Source organism: Saccostrea echinata, unplaced genomic scaffold (genome assembly GCF_033153115.1).
Source record: "Saccostrea echinata isolate AGI-Se365-2 ecotype Australia unplaced genomic scaffold, CSIRO_AGI_Sech_v1 ptg000002l, whole genome shotgun sequence".
In the NCBI taxonomy this organism is placed as follows: Eukaryota; Metazoa; Mollusca; class Bivalvia; order Ostreida; family Ostreidae; genus Saccostrea; species Saccostrea echinata.
Genome location: NW_026889751.1, coordinates 30,012,402 through 30,033,355, shown reverse-complemented (window position 1 = coordinate 30,033,355; position 20,954 = coordinate 30,012,402). Strand labels below are relative to the sequence as shown.

The 20,954-nt window shown below is 34.1% G+C and overlaps 2 protein-coding genes across 2 annotated transcripts; one reads left to right on the top strand and one right to left on the bottom strand.

Moving 5' to 3' along the window:
* Positions 1-441: 441 nt before the first annotated feature.
* On the bottom strand, positions 442-20,718 carry LOC133177268 (actin-histidine N-methyltransferase-like). The gene is made up of 16 exons (XM_061312340.1): positions 20,663-20,718; positions 20,210-20,342; positions 18,016-18,105; positions 11,975-12,120; positions 11,041-11,113; positions 8,088-8,198; positions 7,734-7,814; positions 7,040-7,104; positions 6,800-6,858; positions 6,256-6,370; positions 3,759-3,833; positions 2,668-2,767; positions 2,509-2,575; positions 1,651-1,736; positions 1,208-1,368; positions 442-1,034 (listed from the first exon to the last, which is right to left on the bottom strand). The coding sequence occupies exons 2-16, from the start codon at positions 20,331-20,333 to the stop codon at positions 873-875; spliced, it is 1,515 nt and encodes a 504-aa protein (XP_061168324.1). The 5' UTR covers positions 20,334-20,342; positions 20,663-20,718; the 3' UTR covers positions 442-872.
* LOC133177220 (tripartite motif-containing protein 55-like) lies at positions 13,272-15,965 on the top strand. The gene is made up of 2 exons (XM_061312304.1): positions 13,272-13,337; positions 14,089-15,965. Exon 2 carries the CDS (start codon positions 14,100-14,102, stop codon positions 15,786-15,788), a length of 1,689 nt encoding a protein of 562 aa, XP_061168288.1. The 5' UTR covers positions 13,272-13,337; positions 14,089-14,099; the 3' UTR covers positions 15,789-15,965.
* Positions 20,719-20,954: the final 236 nt, after the last annotated feature.

Here is a 20,954-nt window from a genome sequence, read left to right as displayed (position 1 = left end):
AACATATTATACACTTAAATTTCATTCTTTCAAAAAAAAAAAAAACTGTAATGGTCAATCTAAAAGATGCGATTCTTTGAAAATGTCTAATTTTTCAGAAACTGTTTGCAATTGACATCAACATTGTATTTGATTATAGTTCCTGCGAGGTATGCATTATTAAGTTCAATGTAGGGGTAGGGATTTATCAACTGTTAAGAAAATTGTTAATTTTCCTACTTTTTCAAAATGATGAGACCCCCATGTATGACGTACATCAAATTAGTACTCCTTCTTAAGCCTTTTTTAACTCTTGTATGTATACTCCATTGGTATACATATAAGAAATTAATTCACCAATGAGACAAATTATTTTAAAGATGTCATCATTGTCACACTTAGACATATTCCAACAAATATTCAACATTACAGTGCTAAATCTGAGACACAACATTAAGGCTCTTAAAAGATTGAAATAATTTATTGATCATTAACATTTCCTCTCTGACATAAACATCAATGTAAAAAGACATGTGTCCTGAATGGGTAAGAGTTACCTCCTCTTGAATGCATTCCTCTGCATTGTAATAAATAAACATTTATAAACATGACCTACTATATTGAACACTAATTCATCATTGTAAGAAAATTTCAAATTAAAAAAAAACTGTTAACATTATCTAAGAAATTAATCATTGACAAGAAGTTTCCCCCTGCTTGTCTGACTCTTGTGAAATTTTTGTCATGCTTGAAAATTAAATGGCTCAGAAAAAAATGCTTTGTAAAAAAAAAAGTATCAAACTCTTATCAAATACAATTGATCATTTATTAAATGATCCTAAAAAGTTTAAATCATACAGTTTTTCCCCATGTTTAATGCTGAATTATTTGATCTATGCTGCTGCTGTGTCAGAGTTATCTCCCTTCAGAGATTTTTTCCGGTCTCCAGCATACACTTGTGCTGCCTTCAATATTCTTTTCTCACACAATCGTAATTGCACAGCTAGTCTCTCATGAATATTCATATCTTTTTTCTGTAGTAGCTCCTCATCCTCCTAAAAATAGAAACAAAATTCAATCCAGCTCTGAACCTTTACACAATGTACAACTTTTCTCTTTTCTGATTGTCTATTACACTTTATCAGAATATTATGTGTTAGTGCTTTTTAGTTGTAGTTTGTAAATCACTTTTAAGTGTAGTTTTTCAAAGAAAATAATGAAAACCCACCTCCTCTGAAGTGTCATACGCCCGTAGTAAGAGAGCTGTCCGTGTCTCGAGGAACGCCCATACTTTTTCTTCATTCTCAGCTGACACTGGGATGTCTATATCTCCAATCTTCTCTGCGTCCTCTTCTGTAAGCTCCTTAGAATTCAATTTCTTCAGGTTTTCTATTGGAGTAAACAATATATAAAATATATCTTTACGCATGTCAAACTCTTAATGATTTTTGAAGGAGTATCAAAGTAATCCGTTTGTTAGTTAGAAAAATCATCAAAAACAACAGGACACAGATTCCAAAACCTAAATAATGCTTGATCTCAAAATGAATTTCTTGTCCATGATTAAAAATTTGATAAGTAACTATAGATTCAAAGACAGGAGTTATCTTAGCTCATATAGCATGAGATCAATAACCAGGAGTTGTCTAACCTAGTTCAGAACAAACTTACCCTCTGACATACAGAAAACTCTTAGAAAAGCCATCAGCTGGGGATCTACAGGAATCATTCCAGAGTGGATGTAAAAATTCCTCAATCTGTTAAAAAGGGAAGTATTTAATGTAAAAACAAGAGGCCTAAGAAATTGAAGCTAGGAAAAAGGCAAAAATCAGTTCAGTATTGAAAGCTTAAATGCATAAGTGGTCCCGATCTACCCCTAAAACGGAAGGGGGGAGGGGGGGTCATGATTTGAACAAAATTGAATCTACACTAACTAAGGATGCTTACATATTTCTTTGATTAACTGTGGCTTTTTTCCCTACAAGTTTGAACTTTGACTGTGGCCCCACCCTATCTCCAAACAAATTTGAATCTACACTACCTCACAATGATTCCACATAAGTTTCATGTTTTCAAGCACAGTGGTTCTTGAGAAGAAGATTTTTAAATGATGCCATTAATTTTCCATGAAATCATAATTATCTCCCCTTGGAAGAAGGCGTGGCCCTTCATTTGAAAACTTGAATCCCCTTTATTCAAGGATACTTTGTGGCAAGTGTGGTTGAAATTGGCCCAGTGGTTCTTGAGAAGAAGATGAAAATGTGAAAAGTTCCCGACAACCATGACGACGACAGACAATAGAAAAATTTCGATCAGAAAAGCTTACTTGAACCTTCAGCTCAGGTAAGCTAAAAATGTGTTTAGTGGCCAGATTAATACTATTCAGTTTTACGATATCTTGTCAAATTCAACTGATTCTGAAAGAGGCTATACAAAATGCTTAGACAGAGTGCTGCCTGCATCCATTTAGTGTATATTTATGTACTGAATAAAATAGGGTGTACATGTAAATGATGACACCATACTCACACAGCTAATCCTAGTTTTTTCAACAGCTCATTTTTCTGTTCATAAAGTGGATCCCCTTTACTTATGCCTGTAATGTGACAAACAATTTAATTTGCAAAATTGTAATAAACTTATGAATTACAATCAATCAATCTAATTATTTTGATTCTAATAACCTACCTAGCCTAACAGCTACTCTATCCAACTCATTCTCTGGATAAACAAATCCATTGTGGATTAAAAGTTCCGCATTCGATCTTGCTCCATAAAAGATAAATACCTGATAGGAAAGATTACAAAAGATTGAAAATTATGTAACCCCTTTTACGCAGGTGAGTTAAGGCTAGATATAGGCATTTTTATGCAAATAATGTAATTAATATGCCAAAGTACTATATCTATTATACAGACAACGTTAAAACTTATTGTCTAATACATACTTGGTACCCATGACATGAGATAGCCAGTACACATTATGACGTAATATTATGACGTCATTGTTCTGTACTATACAAGATTATAATGTATATCAAGAAAAATGCTTCGGCGCAAGGGCATGCTCTACTTTATTTAACTGAAACAAGGCATATTTAGAAGCAAAATATTCCAAAGTTTGCTGGTATTGCTGCACAAATATCAGCAGCTCAGTTGTATAATTTCTATTTGTAATGTTTTAAGTTGAATAAGGGTAAAAATGTACAGTCCAGTATAAGTTTCCTCACATTCCGATCAAATGAGAAAATGCCTAGGATTTGTGCAGCAGTTTTATTAATCTATAGAATATTCTTTTACCATTATACAATTTTTATGTAAAAATAAATAGGGTAATCCCTTGCGCCGAGGTGTTTTGTTGATGTGTTTTATTACCTCCAGTAGGTAAGATCAGTGACGACATAATATGACGTCATAATGTGTACTGGCTATAACATATCCTGGGTACTAAGTATGCATAAGAAAAAAAAATCAACACTTTCTCTGAATAATAAATATACCTCTTATGCGTTTTTATTAGCTCATTTGCATAGAAACGCCTATACCTAGCCTTAACTCACATGCGTAAGGATTCGGGTAAAAGCTTCATTATCAAGGAATCAGAATTTACTTTATTCCTGTCATAACTTATGAAAGTTGTTAATATAATTTATACATGTATCTTTACCACTTTATTACTGAAAGTAAAACTTATGAACAAAATCATAACTCTTTTTTTTCCCTCTGATATTTGCTAAGTTTCTAAATAAAAACAATTTATAGCTATTTGTATGAGGCACCTGTTCCTTAGCCTTGAAATTCCTCAGAGCAAAACACTCGCTACAGTCCTTGTCCAGATTGTAGTCCGTAGTGATCTGTAAACAAATAGATCATAATGTGTTATGTGACCACTACTGATAAAAATGATTTGGTACATGTGTTCTAAAATTCAAATATGTTTTCCTTGATGTGCTTATCATGTTTTATGACACAGGTAAACTTCGGTATCTCAACATCGGATATGTTGACAACCTGGGATATGTCGACGTCCTTCCGCGGTCCCGGCAGTATTTACTATATAAATGATTTTCAAAAACTCTGATATGTCGACCTCGGTAATGTCGACAACCCGGGTTATCTCGATGTATTATCACAGTCCCAAGAGCAAAATTTACCTGGTATATGTCGACATCGGCAATTTTCTCCTCTACTGAACCTAACTGTTTGTCAGATAGGGTCGCTCGTCAAGCACGGACGACTCCGGGTAACTCGGCGTCATCAAAATTTCACACCCCTTTCACACCCAAGTTTTGACTGCACGAATTCTTACTATAGACTGTGTTTGCAGGTGAATCCCAGGTCCCCTCGGCGTCTTTGAGAAGTTAATTGCTTAATGTTCAGCTTGGGTAATATCATTGCTTAATCTACACGATTCTGCGCAAATGTACAGACGGTTATTTATATCGAAACCTAACATAACTTTTAAATTTGAAAAGGTAACTAAATTACAATGAATAACAAACACACTGAATAATTCAAACTAAGGAATTAAAAGATGTTTTAATGATATGTATTCAACAGGAAACAATCCAATTTACGACCCGATTAACCGAATCAGCCGTAATTCATGCATCTGTAACATCACTACCTTAGTTTAGATACACAAATCTCTTAAATAATTATTAATATTTTAATGTACATTCTTCCTGAATTAAATAAGAAAAAAATAATCCGCATTTATTTTTTTTCCCTTATATCGGATGTCAACTTTATACGGTTCGAACTTGATAGAGTGCATTTCGTATCCTGTTCTGACAAAAAGGCAGGTTATACGCGAATGCTGTAACTTTGTGCTGAAACTTTGTGAATTTAGAAAGATTTCGATAAAGAACACGTTTTATAAACAAGATTTTTAAAATAACTTTTTAGATTTTTAATAAAAATAGAGGGAATTCTGAAATATGTTGAGCTACAGTACTAGTCTGTATTGAAGTCATGTACATATAATAAGTTTGTCCGTTTTGCTATGCAGTGAAATCTTCGCAGCACAGTTAAGGCTGCAGTAAGGAGGCGGGGCCTAATTTATACGGGAAATGTTTACTATGACATCACACAAAAGTATAAGTTCATCAAATTACCACAAAATGAAATGATTTGGTATTTTAAACTGTTGAATAGCTTTAAACTACATCAATACTAAGTGGTGCATGCATTATTGTCGTTGGTTAAATCCCCCACATCAATATATAAACAATTCACTGATCGCAATGCACTTGTCAATGTGACGTCATATCGTAAAATTTGACGCAGTTTGTATGCAGTGGGAGGCGGATCAAGTTATATTTATACAATGAAAAATGTATTTTGTAATTAAATAAAATATAAATTGTAGATATATATGAGGCCATTAACTTGGCTGCGATGTCTATTTTATGATTTTATTCATATTCTTCCCGTACATTCCCTAGACAAGCGATATTGTCGTATATTTGTATCCAGATTCATTGAAGGGTAATAAAAGGGTCGTAAAAAATCGATATATTGCAAGGGCATACCCTCAATGAATTATGACAAGCTTTTACACATAAACTCAAGAAGTATGAAGATATTTGAAAAGTGCTGCGAACCTGTTGAAATCTTGCAAATGAATTAATTATATCTATATTTAATGTACTTGACCAGCAAAATATTCAACATACGGTCTAACAAATGTAATTTAAGCAATTAGATATTAGAATCTATATAGGTTCGCAGCACTTTTCACAAACTACAAAGAGTGTTGAAAATAATTATATGTTAAACTTAGATTTTTAACTTGGTTATGCCCTTGCAATATTAGAATTTATAGATGACCTCAATACTTCAGGTATATTTGCTAAAATCACGTGACTGCCACATCATGTGACAAGTCTAAATAAGAAATATAATCGTCCTCAACATGTAGTTTTCAACCACATTGCATTTGTCCGATTATAGTAAAGTCCTAAAAAGAAACGCCCATCCTTGTAAAGAATGTATTTTCTATCTAAAAAATTCGCCGTTATTTCCATTTGGCACCTTTACTGTACTGCGTTGGACGTCAAGTCTCAACTCTGATATCTCGACACCTCGGATATCTCGACATTTTCCGATGGTCCCGTCGATGCCGAGATAACGAAGTTTACTTGTACTTGTTTATTGGTTCATTTTCCTGCTTGTTCCAACATCTAAAACATACATAGTAATTAACTCTGTCCTTGATCCAAAACTTGTGACAGAATATTCCACGGTAAATGAACATGTGTAGAGATCACTCACCGTGCCGTTACAATGATTGCACATGTCCCACATTGGAATTAGAGCAAATGTGATTTTACCGCCATCTGGTGTTGGAATTTGGTTCTGTCTTGTCATCACGGTAGAAACTGCCCATCTACAAGTGAGACAAAAATGAAGTTCATCTCCCACCATTTTCAACTGTTGTGATGAAACAAAGATGCATCTTTCAGAAGTTTTGCTATTCTTCTAGATTTACATCTGCTTGGAAAGCAGACATTATACATTTTTCATCTTTACTCAAAGAGTACAAATTTAAATTATTTCTGCACAATGTGCCAATCTTGCCTTTGTAAAATTACGAATACATAAAACTTAGTACCAGTCCCTGTATATAATATTTGGACAGTTCCTGATATTCTATGGAATCGCTACATTGCATGTTGGTGGGGTAATTTTCATCATTTTTCCTTCTTACCCCCAAGATTTACAAACTCAATGCATATTGTAATATGGTGTCATTAGTAACCATATACATACACAGACATAATTTTTAGGTAAATCTGGTATATAATCTATACATAACCTGTAGTCATCAAATGTAAAACAGTCTTTAATTGGAAGCTTGTCTGCATTCTGACTGGTCTGTAAAGAAACAAAGTCTGTCACTGAATCGACAATAACATACCACTGTCAAATCCTGGACAATGCATTCATATACAGTTACGAACACCAACAACTGATGTATCATAAATGATTAATATTCACCTCTGAAATACATTACAAACTACATTTCTAAACAATGACATGTGTCCATCATACTCACCTGAAATACTCGGTAAAAGCAGGCATACTGGCGGGCTATGTTGCGGAATTGTTTTATACAGTCACCTAAATATAAACATTGTATTTTAATCTATTGTAATATGTAAGATACATGTAAGGCATGTATTTACAGAACCGATCTTTATATATAATTATAACAGTTACTTGATCCGAAGAGCCATATCACGTCAAGTTGACAGGCGCAGATCATTAGATCAAACGAGACGCGCCTGTCAACAAGACGTGATACGTCTTTTTGGATCAAGTTACTGTTATAATGATAAATTTTTTATATACCCCTTTACAACTAACAAAATTTAATAAAAGGAAATTTTTTGGATCAATTACATAACTTTTATCCATTAAATAAACCATTTTGTCAATGAACTTTTTGATGCGGGAGAATAAAAAAAATCATTTATCTGTGTTCTACATCATCAGTTTTAGAGAAGGGTGATATGGATTCAGAAAACCACAGTGTGTTGATCCGGAACGTCGGATCACACCGTCACGTGATTGCATAAATTCAACAGTAAAACTGAGTGACATATGATATATTATTGTATTTGTTACTTCAATCAGTCCAATGACCCCCTAACAACAAGATAACTACATTTTAAAAAACTTTAAAAGAAATTGAATTGCTTAATGTTGTCTTGTTCATCAAAAAAAGATACAATAAACAACGAACTCACTCTGTGCAGGTGAGCCTTTCAGGTGAAGTAAATCATCAGGCAGGAAGTACAGAGGGGTCGTGTACTCATTAGGAAGAACATCTAGGTCAAAGGTCAAGGTTGTCTAAATGTACTCATTTTATATCATTGAACTTGATCACAATATGTCTGATTATCTATAAAATGTTTAAAATTTTTGAATCTGCCTATGACAGCAGTTTGATAATGCAAAGTTGTAAAGCATTTTCATCTTGGACTGCTTGACTTTTACATAATTTTGTCACCATCATAGTTTAAGTTAAGTTTAAGATGCTTCATGATCCTGGGACTATATGTTGATTCAATAAAGTCAATTCCTGTAAGTTTAAAGGATACCAATGTACGGTTTCCAGAAAGAGTCTGCTCGCCGCCTCTCACAAAGAACATGGAGGGCCAGTACAACACTAGGCATGGCTTGTAGGATCTTATCTTCTTCAATTAGAGGACCTACAACAGTTAATAAACACAACACTAGGCATGGCTTATAGGATCTTATCTTCCTCAATTAAAGGACTTACAACAGTTAATAAATAGTTATATGAATCCACTTGCTACCTCTCTCTCTCTCACCCCATGTCTTGTCAGGAATCCATGGTAATGTACTGTAAATCACTTTTTATTTGTGAGAACTTATTTGTCTTTCTACTCACGAAAATTTCATTTTCGCATTTATTTGTACCATTAAGGTTATATACAATAATCACAAAAGCTTGCGAAAATTTTGTCTTGCTTATTTTTTATATTTGTTCTTATATTTTTTTTTTTATTATTTATTTTTTTAATACCGGTACCTATTTTATTTAATTTTTTAATACTTATTTTATTTATTTTTTTTAATAATTATTTTATTTATTTTTTTTAATAATTATTTTATTCATTATAATTTTGTCCAGGCTTTTTGATATCACTGACAGCTGCTTTTGCAATAAAAATTGAACTCGTAAATTTACTTACTTTGTTATTGGTCATTTGCAAAATTATTTTGTTAAAAAACACTCTGATTGTACACACAAAACTCTTAAGCTGATATTAAAAAGATGCTTGAGTTTCTGATTGACAATATCTATGTGGTTTTTGGAGACCAGGTCTTCCAACAATCTACTGGAATTTCCATGGGTACCAACTGTGCCCCGTTATTAGCAGACCTATTTTTGTATTCATATGATATGAATTTGTTCAAAATCTTATACATGAAAAGAAGAAAACACTTGCAGTGGCCTTCAACTCGACATTTAGATATATTGATGACATATTGTCAATTAACAATGGTTATTTCCATTCTTATGTCGATACGATATATCCAGGTGAACTTGAAATAAAAGATACCACAGAGTCTGACACATATGTTTTATATTTGGATATTTTATTAGAAAAAGATGTTAATGGTAATCTAACAACCAAGCTTTATGATAAACATGATGACTTTAAATTTTCAATCATCAACTTCCCTTACTTATGCAGCAATATACCTTTATCACCTGCATACAGGATTTATATCTCTCAGTTGATTCAATACACCAAGAGCATGACCTACATATGAACAATTTCTAAAACAAGGTAAGTTATTGACAAACAAGTTGATGAACAAGAATATCAACAGTCTCATTTAAAGTCCTCATTTCATAAGTTCTATAGTCAATACAATGACCTTGTCAGCAAATACAATTTATCATTAAGTCAAATGCTGACTGACGTTTTTCATACTAATTGTTACGCCATTATTTACAATTTGAATTGTCGACGGATTTTTCTGTTATTTCCTGATCGTGACAAGGAGCACACGGCAGGTGTGACCAGTCAGCAAGGGATGCTCACTCCTCCAGTGCACCTGATCCCACCCCACCTCTGATGTTTTAGAGGTCTGTCTTTGCTCTGCTCCAAAATTTGTATTGTTTAATGGACTTTTGAGCTTGAATATTGTTCGTTATCTCCATATATTTTATTATAATATAAATACCAGATAGCTATCTTGTGAAAATAAGGTGTTGCGAAAATATAGCGATCTTCAGTAATTGGTGTTTGACTCTTGTCAAACTACTTTTGAGATACATTTTACCACATGGAAATAGTTTTCACTACATATATGTACAGGGTCACAATTTTTCCATATAAATGTACTTAAAATTAGTGTTAAATCTAAAGCAAACTAGCATGGCGCGGCGCCAGGCCCTTTTCTCTCGGTGCCATGCCCTTTTTTCCAATGCCATGCCCTTTTTTCCTTGCAAAAATAAATAAATATGCCTAGCAGAGGCAAGATGGACTAGCAGCTTTGTTTATTCAGTGCATGCTGATTAGCCCCTTAATTTGTTTATTTAATGCACCAAAGGTGTAAATTCAGGACAGGAAATCACTTCTCGCTTGAACGCACACGGCCACCTGGCCAGGTAACATGCCTCAGGCTGTCAGGGTATAAGAGATAACACGAGAAAATATCATTTGATTGCATTGATTATGCAAGAATTAGCCCAATGTCAAAGATAGATTAATTTGTAAATTAAAATGTTATTTACCTCATACACAAATAACAATATTAAAACAAGGAAAAAAATTCATACCCCAAACTAAAATAATTCTTGAGCAAGTGACAAAAAGATTAACATTTAAGCATAACCTTGATAACCATACTGATTTCTTGATTAAAAAAATTGAATTTAAATTTGGGCAACAATTGCCCTCTCAGTGTGTATTAAATGAATTAAGCCGACAGATTTATAAATTTTTCTTTTAGATACTTGTATAACTAAAGATTTCAGTATTAAATAATAATTTAAGTATATAAACATGATAAAGAAAATATTTATAATTTCAAAGACATTAAAAAAGTGCCCTCATGAAAACTTGTTGTGGCGTAAAGTGCCCTTTTGATTATTGGATTACCATGCCCTTTTTAGGGTCTGGATTTAATACTATAAAATTCATTCAATAACAACTCAAGAAATCTGGATAATTTTCTACTTGCAGATTGACCAGAAATTGTGGAAAAAAATATGTTTACAGTATGTCTTAATGATAAATTTGAATGACAACCTCATAGCATACTGATTCCTTCAGAGAATGCAAATTTTTTAGCAAGTTCAATTCATAATGAAATTAGAAATATGTCCATAGGACATGATCGATGTGCTTAATTAAAGTATATTTTCATTGCAACAGTAAACTAGAGGCCCATGGACCACAATTCTCACCTGAGTAACTTAAGCACTTTTGTTATTTATGAAGGTATATGAACACATATTATCAATTAACAATGCATAATGATTAATAACTACACAAACTATGACAATATTACCTAGCAGAGATTCTTTGGCTGTTCCGGTGGTCATCATTATCTTTCTGGGAATTGTCAGGAATGGGTCAGACTCCTACAATAAAAAAAATTACTTCAAACTGAAATCAACCTGAGGTCACTACACAAACACCAAAATTCTATCTTTAGATGAGGTATCTTTTGATTTCCTTATCAGATCTTCATTGCCTGATGAAATCATGCAAATAGATTAATGTTATAAATGTCATCAGAAGTGTTTCCACAATTTAATGCATTGCATATTTACTTCCTAACCAAGATCCATCAAAGGTCCAGGGCCTGGAGGCAAGAATTTTAAGTAGCTGTGTTTCTAGTGCACTTTCTTATTTGCATAATATTGTTCATCGAAAAAACTGATGCACTGAGGTCAATTTTGATTCATGGACTTCTTCAAAGTTCTTCAGTCCTGCAGACAGAACTATAGGACTCCAACCTACGCTACCGAGTACTGATTTCCATGGCACATAATATCAGTGAGTTTTGTAATTCTTATCAGTCCCCTACTGGTTAAACCAGAGGAGACTATTGGTTTCTTCTGAGTCTGTCTGTTTGTTCCTCTGTTTGTCTGTCAGTCTGTCCCACTTGGTTTTCTGCACTTTTTTTCTAAACGCCTTCAGATATTGAGCTGATTTTTAGGTATGTGATTGCATCTTAAATTACAGATCAAGTTTGCATTTTGTTCCCCCTCAATGAATTTTGATGGAATTACGACCTATTTAATTTTTAAGGGTTTTCCGCAATTTTTTTTCTAAACGCTTGCAAATATTGAGCTGATTTTTGATACATGACTTTACATGGCATTTTCAAATTTTGATGGCAACCAGATTACACTTGCCGGTAGGGGACTAGTATTGCTAAGGCAATACTCTCAGAATGCTTGTTTATTAATGGTAAACTGTCAATAATATTGGCTTACATTGAGGTCTTTAGTGGCCTGCAGTCCATACCCACAGTCAGGAAAACCAGTGATTTCCACAGCACTGGTGTCTACATTGTGTTTCTTCAGCCATTCAAGGAATTCTGGGATAGCTTTCTCTCTGTCTAATGGCGGACAACTCAGACCTTTAACATAAATTGTCAACAATAAATTTAGAAAATTTACATCACTTATTCTGACTGTCAGATCAAATTTGCCCCTACCAGGTTATTTTTTTCTGTGCTTTAATTTTTTCTGGAAAAATAAAGATCATCAATATTCCTATTAAACTTAAGGTTCCTTACATTATTTTTTTGCTGCAATTTACAAACATAGGTATAATCAAAGAATACAAAGCTCACCTCCATGAATGTTATCTATTATAAAGTAAGAAAACTCACATTGTATTTTTCTAGTAACTTAGTTTTCTATCAATTTAAACAGCTTGTCATTTGGGAATTTTTACCTTCATTTAATTTGGAAAAAAAAAAATTAAGGGTCAATTTTCAATTGGGACAGGGTCCTTTTACCAGACCAGCATGTAAGGAATATTAGGCCCTGGTATAGATTTACACATGGTGCACAAGCCAGAGGTGCAGGCTTCACTTACAATGCTTGAAACATTAATGATTTAACATATTATTTTTCCCTCCCATATAAATTCAGCTTCACACAGTTGACATGTTGAAGACTTCAAATTGCCAGGATATCTGAAATATTCCCAGTCTTAGGAATGTTTGATACAAACTCATAAAAAAAACCATGTTATATTTCATTCAATTAATTTGAACTGTGATTTCCAATCTTGATGTAAACAAAACAATGTACTGCCACTGACAGAAGAGATAATGACTCTAATTGTTGTCAAAATATGGTAGGGTCTACTCTAGAATGTCAGATAATGGTATGATGACCTCTGAAAGTAGAATGTGCTTGACAAATAATGTAAACAATGAAGAAATATTGCATGGTTTTATTTGTCATGTACAGTACTCAAATACTGATTTCATACTTGGACCTTTTATAGAGTACTTGAGTACTGCTAGGTTATCCTTGACATGATAACAAATAACTGAGTTGGTCTTTTGTTTTCACTATTCACTAATTTATAGATGCATAATAAACTTTTTTAAAGTCTTTTTAATTCTTTTACAAATGAAACAGAATACTGGTATAAAGAGGCACACCTTGTTCTGATTTTTTAATAAAAAAAATCCTTTTGCGAATTTAAACAGGGAAGAATATGAAACACCTGACTGCACCTGACAGGTAGATAACACAGGTATGTGTCTCACATGATCAGAGTAAACAGAGACGGCCGGGTCACCAACAGGAAATCCACCATTACTGTGACTAAAAGCAGGTAATATTTTTTGGATATTCATCCAATAATGACTTCTGACATTCTACTTAGGGAAAGGTGTCATTAAGTGATACAAATAATTGTATTAACAAAACAAAGACTAATGAAAATGATCCAAAAACCTACTTATACTGTGAAATTATACAGCTATGTAAGGGTTGACTAAATCTTTAAATGTACTCAAATCATATCCTATTACCATGTTGATCACACTGCATGCTATAGCTTGAATTGCTTTTAATTTTTGGAATACCTACTAGTTAATATAAATACATATAATTTCCAAACAAGCTTCTCCCAGCTATATATTTTAAAAAACAATTGTGTTGTGAAGTCACATATGACTTAGTTGATCACACTGATAAACCCATATTATTGTCTTTAAATTACTGCACAAAGCCTTTCTACAGATATTTAATCAAGAATACCTCAAATTTTTATATGAGGACACTCAAACTACTGCACTCAAAATTAAGCATTTTAAGAAATAATTAAGAGACTTTCATACTTTTTGAAAATTAATGACCTATATTTCTGGAGTTTTTAAAATTATTAATAAACATTGGTAAGTCCTCAGACTTCCATTAAGTCTTAATACCAAGTCCAAAACCGAATTTACCAAGTCCTGGACATAAGGCTTGAGGAATTTTGAACCACTAATGGAGTTAAGTTTTAAGTACCGGGTAATCTTTTCTTCCTTTGTTTGCTCTGTAATTGAGAGCAACTTAACCAATATTGATCAATATTTCAGAACTTTCAAATATGGAGCCCCGTACCAGTGCCCAGGATGTGATGCGATGTGACCTGTGTGAGATCGCTGTGGTACAGATGCACTGTGATATATGTCTTGTCAACCTGTGTAAGGCCTGTGTAGGAGAACACATGATATCTGATGAATCCAAAAAACATGAAATTGTCCCATTTAAGCTTCGAAAATCAACTCCTCAATACCCTGGATGTAAATCTCATAACAAAGAACGATGCACAATGTACTGTAGTCAATGTGACATTCCTGTCTGTGACACTTGTATTGCATCCCATCAACATCTAGGTCATAAACTCATTAAGATTTTGCAAGTCCTTGATAAAAAGAAAGAAAACATTATCCTGAAAAGAAATGAACTAAAAGAGACAATTTACCCAATCTACCAGGACATTGCCTCTGATGTACAAAACAGAATGAGTCAGTTAGAAAAGGAATATGGAGATCTCTCAACAGCCATAACAAAACATGGAGAGGACTGGCACAGAGAAATTGACAAACTTGTCAAGAAATTTAAAGCTGAAGTTGATGAGATGAAAAACACACAGTTACAAACTTTACAGAAACATCTGGATGAAATAAACAAGATAATGTCTGACATCAAGGATGTAACTGAGGCAATCGACATTTCCTTAAATTCCTATGACATTTCTGTAGTATTTGGTGTTAGCATTGGAATTGATGAATACAGAAAGATTCCACCTAAAATCATGGTTTCTTCACCAACATTTAATTTGAAGAAACTCCCTGCTGAACAATTGTCCGCAGTATTTGGAACATTGTCATCTGTTACATCTACTTTAAAAGAACATGGCTATAAAATGAAGACAACACAGAAATCACCAAACACTGGATCCTCTCCTCCAGTCAAACAACTGCTTGATGAACCAGAGACTGTCACCACCATAGACACTGGGTATGGAGAACTTTACAAAGTGGCCTGTCTGAGTGATGAAGAAATCTGGACAAGTGGAGATGACAACACCATGGAACTCTACAGCATCAATCAGGGATCACTACTCAAGTCAATCAGAACCAAGTCAGGGTACATACCATATGACATAGCAGTGACAAAAAGTGGAGATCTAGTTTATACTGATTACAGAGATAGAACTGTGAACATTGTGAAGAATGAGAAGATAGAGGAGGTGATCAGACTACAGAACTGGATACCTTGGGGTGTCTGTAGTACCTCCTCTGGTGACCTCCTGGTTATCATGGACAGTGATGATAACAAACAAACAAAAGTTGTCCGTTACTCTGGCTCCAGAGAGAAACAAACCATTCAGTTTGATGATAAAGGTAAACCTCTCTATTCATCTGGTCGTTATAATAGATACATTACTGAGAACAGGAACCTGGATATCTGTGTGTCTGACAATGGAGCTAAAGCAGTAGTGGTGGTCAATCAGGCCGGGAAACTGAGATTCTGGTACACTGGACATACTCCTGCTCCAAAGAACGAACCATTCAGTCCACGAGGAATCACCACAGACAGTCAGAGTCACATCCTTACAGCTGATAAAAACAATGACTGTGTCCACATCATAGACCAAGATGGACAGTTCCTCCGTTACATAGACTGTGGACTGAGTGAGCCCCGGGGACTGTGTACAGATACAAATGACAATCTGTTCGTTGCTCAAAATAGAAACAGACAAGTGAAGAAAATAAAATATCTGCAATGAAAACCAATTTGTAAACAAATCAATGATGTTTATATTTTATGTAATCATGGGTATGATAAAAGTATCATTGATGTAAAAAATATGTATACATTTTCTTGCATCTCTGCATAAAATGAGGTTTAATAATTACAACAAATACTTGATACAGAACAACTGAGAGGGAAGTTTGAGAAGTGAGTGCAACAAGAGGCCCATGGGCCACATCGCTCACCTGAGCACACTGGCTAGACTAAGGCACAAATCAGTTCAGTAATGAACTGGGGGGGGGGGGGGGGGCTTGAATTTTAAACTACCTGATGATGCTTTCATTTCAATATAACAAATGAATTTGTTGTACTTGAGAAGATTTTAAAAGAATTTTCCCATTTATTCCTTTGTAAAAATTTGATCCCCCATTGTAGCTCCTCCCCATCTCAGGGGTCATCATTTGAACAAACTTGAATCTACATTACCCGAGGATGCTTCCATATCAATAAGACTAACATAGCTTTTCTGTTCTTGAGAAGAAATTTTTTTTCTATATGTTCTTATGTAAAACTTTCGATCCCCCATTGGGCCCCACCCTACCCCCGGGGTCATCATTTGAACAAAATTGAATCTACACTACCTGAGGATGCTTCCATATAAATTTGACTCTTCATGGCTTTACTGTTCTTGAGAAGAAGATTTTTCCTATATATTTCTATGTAAAACTTTCCTTCATTGTGGCCCCGCCCTACCCCCGGGAGCCATGATTTGAACAAACTTGAATCTACACTTCCTGAGGATGCTTCCATATAAATATGACTCTTCAGGGCTTTACTGTTCTTGAAAAGAAGATTTTTAAAGATTTTTCCTATATATTTCTAAGTAAAATTTGGATCCTCCATTGTGGCCCCGCCCTACCCCCGGGGGTCTTGATTTGAACAAACTTGAATCTACACTACCTGAGGATGCTTCCATATAAATATGACTCTTCATGGCTTTACTGTTCTTGAGAAGAAGATTTTTAAAGATTTTTCCTATATATTTCTATGTAAAATTTTGATCCTCCATTGTGGCCCCGCCCTACCCCCAGGGGTCATGATTTGAACAAAATTGAATCTACACTTCCTGAGGATGCTTCCATATAAATATGACTCTTCATGGCTTTACTGTTCTTGAGAAGAAGATTTTTAAAGATTTTTCCTATATATTTCTATGTAAAATTTTGATCCTCCATTGTGGCCCCGCCCTACCCCCGGGGGTCATGATTTGAACAAACTTGAATCTATACTACCTGGGGATGCTTCCATATAAATATGACTCTTCATGGCTTTACTGTTCTTGAGAAGAAGATTTTTAAAGATTTTTCCTATATATTTCTATGTAAAACTTTGATCCTCCATTGTGGCCCCGCCCTACCCCCGGGGGTCATGATTTGAACAAACTTGAATCTACACTTCCTGAGGATGCATCCATATAAATATGACTCTTCATGGCTTTACTGTTCTTGAGAAGAATATTTTTAAAGATTTTTCCTATATATTTCTATGTAAAACTTTGATCCTCCATTGTGGCCCCGCCCTACCCCCGGGGGTCATGATTTGAACAAACTTGAATCTACATTACCTGGGAATGCTTCCATATGAGTTTCATCTTTCCTGGCCCTGTGGTTCTGGAGAAGAAGATTTTTTAAAGATGCTATTCATTTTTCACTAATTCTTAATTATCTCCCCTTGAAAGAGGGCGTGGCCCTTCATTTGAACAAACTTGAATCCCCTTCACCCAAGGATGCTTTGTGGCAAGTTTGGTTGAAATTGGCCCCGTGGTTCTGGAGAAGAAGTCGAAAATGTGAAAAGTTTACAGACAGACGGACAGACGGACTACAGACAAAATGTGATCAGAAAAGCTCACTTGAGCTTTCAGCTCAGGTGAGCTAAAAACAAATGACATGACTGAAAATAAATAAGTTTATGTAGGAAAAAATATCTGCAACCAAAATCATTTCTCGTGAAATTTGATTATGGAGGTAAACTGTCAGTTTAATTGGACAAAAATAAAATATTATACTTTTCAGCATGTTCATAAATACATGTACCTACTGCATTTATTTGTATTTCTTTGCTCTAATTATAATATATATATTAGATATATTCAGTTCATTCTGTAAGTGGATACCTTTTTATATGGAGAGGGTATTTATAGGCATTGCCTATGACCCAATCCAATTACATTTTTCTGATGAAATATTGTTTAAACTACATACCTTCTTGGACTGCACGTATCTTTTCCACAATGCTGTGTAACTCGACATAATATTCATACTCCTTAGGACCATCAGGCATAACCATACAGGCTGTAAAACAAAATATCAAACATCACCATACAAATAAATACTACAGGATTGACTATATAAATTATTTTGTTCATCCAGATTGAGAAATGAATCTAAAACACAAACTGCACATTTTATGAAGCTCATCAATGCTCTTTTGCAGGGCAAATTAATATCGTCTTGTGAAATATGACATACCAGCAATTGTCCAAAATAAATGTCATTTAATTTATATATGCCAACAATAAACTTAGATTAACTACATATCAATTTGCCTTGCAAAGGAGCAGTACAACTGTCATTGTAAAAGGGTTTACTTCCAGTGGGTAAAGCATCTGAACATAATAAAGTGTTAGAAAAATGGGTAGCAAAACCATACCCAGACCAGGATTTTCAGAACTGAAAACTGGGTTTTTGCTAATTACTCCAGAAATACTTATTCATTATTGTCATTTTTCCAGTTGGTAAAATGGAAAGTAAAAACGGTTTAATCATTTTCAAATCGGTGTTTTTAAAGGCAATTGCACTTGGGTAGTGGGATTCTTGTTTCATCTTTGTACATTGACTTGATACTTAAGTATTACGACCATTGCAAAAATAAATATGGATAATTAGAATTATTAATAATTAGTCCCCTACCGGTGAAACCGGAGGGGACTATAGGTATCCTCTGAGTCTGTCCGTCCATCTGTCTGTCTGTCTGTCCCTCTGTCTGTCTGTCAGTCTGTCCCACTTGGTTTTCCGCACTTTTTTCCTAAACGCTTGCAGATATTGAGCTGATTTTTGGTATGTGAGTGTATCTCGATGAGTTACAGATCAAGTTTGCATTTCGTTCCGCTTCATTGATTTTTGACGGAAATACGGCCTTTTCAATTTTTACGGGTTTTCCACAATTTTCTTCTGAATGCTTGTAGATATTGAGCTGATTTTTAGTATGTGGCTTTACCTTGATTAGTTATAGATCAAGTTTGCATTTCGTCCCGCTTCATTAATTTTTGACAGAATTATGGCATTTTCAATTCTTAATGGGAACCAGATTACACTTGCCGGTAGGGGACTAGTATTGCTAATGCAATACTCTCAGAATGCTTGTTTATTTTATAATACTTGAGACAGGCCAAAACCATATATGTTTACCTAGGATAAACTGAAAAAATTCTGAAATATTTTCAGAAATATTTTGCAGTTCCTCAAAACAATAGAAAGTAGAATTTATTTAGTGAATTACCTACACACAATAAAATGAAATTATGCACACAAAATATAAGAGTTACACAGAAAATTCCATTCTAAACTTTGGTAAATGGTATTGACTACTCATATCAGAACAGTTCCTTATTTTTTCTTGTAATTTTGTTTTTTCCTTGGCAGCCTCTATTTTTGCTTAGGTTCAGCTGATCGACAAGACATGCATATGACATCAATGCATCACGTGACTGGCTATCTAATTAACTCCACATTTTGAAATTGGCTGCTTTAAAATGAGTCAATATAATGCTTAATTTCTCTGGGGGGTTTTTCCCTAATTAAATGCACAAGACATTTTGTATGTTAATTTTTAAGGTTAATAGCATTTTATTTTGTGAATTTTGAAACTATGATAAAAGTCCTTTAATGCTTTCATGCATTGCAATTGTTCTTTTTTCAATTTTTCAAAGGAAGGGACTTAAGGCTTATATGAGGATTCCTAGGCATACCTGGATTAAATTGGGTAATGTCAAAGACAAGGGATAGTTAACATCCTCTCGATATTAGCTATCTTATTTTGAAATTTGCAGTTTGTCCTGGGTAAACATGTCTAGTTTGGCCTGTCCCAGGTATTAAAAAAATGCATATTATTATTTTCAATAATTTGGAAATGATTTTAAAATGGTCCGAAATTTTTAGTCGATTAAATTAATATATTTATTAAAATACAAATCATTTGAGGTTAAAACTTTCAGTGCAAACTTAATTATTTCATTGTAGTAAAATATTTATGCAAGTTTCATAAAGAACAAATGAGTATTTCTGAAGTCAATAGCAAAAACCCAATGTTCTGTTTCACAAATTCCTGTCCGGCCCAATTTCCAATACTCAACAAATTATCAATGAACAGAAAACCAAATCTTCACTCAGTATTTACTTTGTAATAGCTGTGTCACGAGTTCCATTAGCTGTTTCTTCTGCTGTTTTGATAATTCCTTTCCCTCGGTTGGGGTAGCTGACCTCTTCCCACTTTCCTTCTGTCTTTTGTTCTTTTTACCCATGATGATCCTCTGAAAAAATTTTATAGGAAAAATCCTCATATATATGGTACAAAACAGTAAATAAATGTATTTACTTTAAAGGAATCAAAATTAAATAGATACTGACAATTGTGATCAAATAATTCTAAACTCGCTGTTGCAAGATTTGAGGAAAACCACCTAATTTTTATTTTTTCATCAACAACAGGAGACTGAATGATGCATGTATCAGCTTACATCCGTCACTCATCGGTTTTGACACTTCCATATAGGGAAACTGCACAGCCTTTGATAAATACATGAACAAAATTATTGAAATGGAAAAATCGTTTAAGTCAACATATATCTACCTCGTTCTAAAGAAAACAGAGTCGGGAGAACCAAATTATTACTCTGATGCTTGTCATTCGGCAAACCTCGGCTGATTCCGTCACCTTCATGAGGTACGAATCGGCCGAGGTGTGCCGAGTGTGATGCTTGTAGGTAACCGGTGCACCGTAATATTTTTTCAAGGTACCTCAAATCGGTCTACTCCGCAAAGTTTACGACATTGTAATATTATGTTCTGTCCCATTTTTCACAAATATTTTTAAAATGATATATGTATATAGATAAGTTTATAATATACATTTTTTTTAGGTT